Raw genomic sequence first — 2,786 nt, 5'->3', positions numbered from 1 at the left:
TACAAAACCCAATTATTCAACTTTATTAACATCAAGGAGGTTTTCTGACATCTTTTTTTTATCTTTTTTTTTATTAACAAATAGAAAACAGACTGTGTATACAACAGATTGAACCCCAACAGCACTATGCATACACAAGGTAAAAATGACCGCTGCGCTGGCGTCTCAGCCCCTCGGACCGAACCCTCCTCCCTCGCCCTCTCCGTCTTCTCTTTCTGGTTGTTTTTTTTTTTTTTTTGGCCACCGAGAAGACGCGCTTCGATTCAAACGTAGAAATCCTCCGTGGTTGGGTTTGTGCTGCCCCGCCTCGTTGAAGGATAATACAGTAGTTATAACATTGTACCATTAATACATATTCGATGACAAGTCTTTTCTTGTTCTTATCCCCATGGTTGGTTTGTCAAGAAAATCCAGGATTATTTTGTGGATTATTTAACAATAGTTGACGCTGTCGCAGAGTAGCAACAAGTGTATATATGTATATATATTTATATATTTATATATTTATAAAAATAATAGCAGGCCAGTCCGAGGGGGGAAAAAAAGAATTCTCTTACTCCCTGGAAGATGTTTGTTACTGTACAGATGTCAGGTGGATGGTTTCTCTCGGCAACAAAACGGGAAGAACAGGGGGGGGGGTGGTTTCTGAGGGGGAGGGGAGGCAGGCTATCAGGGGTTGGTTGTCTCAGGAACAATGGCTGTCATTGGCTGTGGCAGGGGGGGAAAAGAGGGAACTGATCCTTCTGCCAGAGAATTCCCAACGTGTATCAGTGTCTTTGGGCAACACAGTTTTCTTCTGAAATCATAGTTAACAGCTATCGAGAACAAAGCTAGAATCTGTACATGGCTGATTTCATTTCTTTAGTTCATTCGCTTTTCTGTACCTAATGGTTTTATATAGTACCTCTAACTTGGACATATATTTTCATGTTTTGTCTAAGATTCATTTCCTTTTGTGAAGAAAGAGGAAGTGAGAAAGGCCTAGAACAGTTATTCCCCATTCCGATGGACAGGTCTGATTAGACAAGTGAAATAAAAACCACAGGAAACAAAATCATGGTGAAAAATAAACCGACAGCAGCTTGGAGAACCCAGGTTCTCAAGTATTAGTACCTAGAGCCATGTTAAAAACACATGCCCCTTGTGCTAAAAACAAGAATACAACAACATACAAAAACATACAATAAAAATGAACAAAAATAATACAGTTATAGAAAATTTACAGACCCATTTGCCAGGCTGTTAAGACTAAAAAAAAAAGTTAAATGATTATAAAAAAAATCTAAATAATAATAATAACAATAATATTTTAATGATGGTAATAAAATAATAATAATATAATAATAATAATGATAAGGGTAAAAAAAAGCTGATAATATTTTAGTGCTACCGGAAGCATACAGCAGCCCAGCAGGAGTGCTGTATGCAGTGTAGAGAGAGGAAAGATGGATGAGGCTGGAAGCAGGTGCTTTCCGTGGGGGGTTTTAAAGCGATCAGGAGACACCAGTCCAGGTGGACTGCAGGCTGAAGGCTGGCCAGCCTTCCCATCCCCCTCTCCGGTGGCTCTCTGTACAGAATCAGATGGGCGGGCGTGGCTCAGAAGGAACACTTGGCACCCCTGGCGGGTTTTGGCGGGCGTGTCCAGGAGCGGTTACGTTGCATAGTGATCGAAGCTTCCCAGGTACTCCAGAGCTGCCCTGTAGCACAGCTGATACTGGTCCTGGGGAAGGAGAGAGAGGGCACAGTGTGAATGCTACAGTGCAGGGCTGGTTCAGAGCACAGTATTACATTATTGGCATTTGGCAGACGCTCTTATCCAGAGCGATGTACAGTCCTCTCCTGGAGCAATGCAGGGTTAAGGGCCTTGCTCAAGGGCCCAACGGCTGTGCGGATCTTATTGTGGCTACACCAGGATTAGAACCACCGACCTTGCGTGTCCCAGTCAATTACCTTAACCACTACACTACAGGCCACCCCACAGTATGAACGCTACAGTACAGGGCTGGCCCAGAGGACAGTGTGAATGCTACAGTACAGGGCTGGCCCAAAAATGACATATTGTTATGCTCATGTCACATTCCCCCATCACTTCTTCACCCACCTCCTCACCCACCTCCTCAACCCCTTTCCCTCCATACCCCACCCCCACAAATATATGAGTGTCTCCCATTGGCGCCCTCAGCCTCCCCCTCCCCCCACCCCGAGGCCACGCCCGTGGCGAACCCACCTCTGTCTGCACCATGGCGGGCCGCTGGGTGCGCAGTGTCTTGACGGTCTGGAAGAGATCTACCACGCCCTCGTACCTCATCCTCTCCAGCACGATGCTGAGGGTGATGAAGACCCCCGTCCTGCCCACGCCCGCACTGCAGCAGGACAAGACACATTACACACATGTCAAGCACGCATTACACACCATGTTGTACATGTCAAACACGTATTACACACCATGTCGTACATTTCAAACACGCATTACACACCGTGTCGTACATGTCAAACACGTATTACACACCGTGTCGTACATGTCAAACACGTATGACACACCGTGTCGTACATGTCAAATACACATTACACACTGTGTCGTACATGTCAAACACGCATTACACACCGTGTCGTACATGTCAAACACGTATGACACACCGTGTCGTACATGTCAAACATGCATTACACACATGTCAAACACGTATTACACACCGTGTTGTACATGTCAAACACGTATTACACACCGTGTCGTACATGTCAAACACGTATTACACACCGTGTCGTACATGTCAAACGCGCATTACACA

General features: G+C 45.2%; 1 protein-coding gene across 3 annotated transcripts in view; it reads right to left on the bottom strand.

The window, feature by feature from the left end:
- LOC133128624 (receptor-type tyrosine-protein phosphatase F) overlaps positions 1 to 2,786 on the bottom strand; it is a 235,413-nt gene continuing 232,627 nt past the window's right edge. For all 3 annotated transcript variants that reach the window (XM_061242300.1, XM_061242299.1, XM_061242301.1), the window contains 2 exons: positions 2,228 to 2,363; positions 1 to 1,720 (listed from right to left, as the gene is read on the bottom strand). In XM_061242300.1, coding sequence (XP_061098284.1) covers positions 1,652 to 1,720; positions 2,228 to 2,363 — 205 coding nt within the window. In that variant the 3' untranslated portion in view covers positions 1 to 1,651. The remainder of the gene's footprint in view (positions 1,721 to 2,227; positions 2,364 to 2,786) is intronic.

This window comes from Conger conger, chromosome 5, assembly GCF_963514075.1.
Source record: "Conger conger chromosome 5, fConCon1.1, whole genome shotgun sequence".
Classification (NCBI taxonomy): Eukaryota; Metazoa; Chordata; class Actinopteri; order Anguilliformes; family Congridae; genus Conger; species Conger conger.
This window is presented reverse-complemented; position numbering and strand designations above follow the sequence as displayed.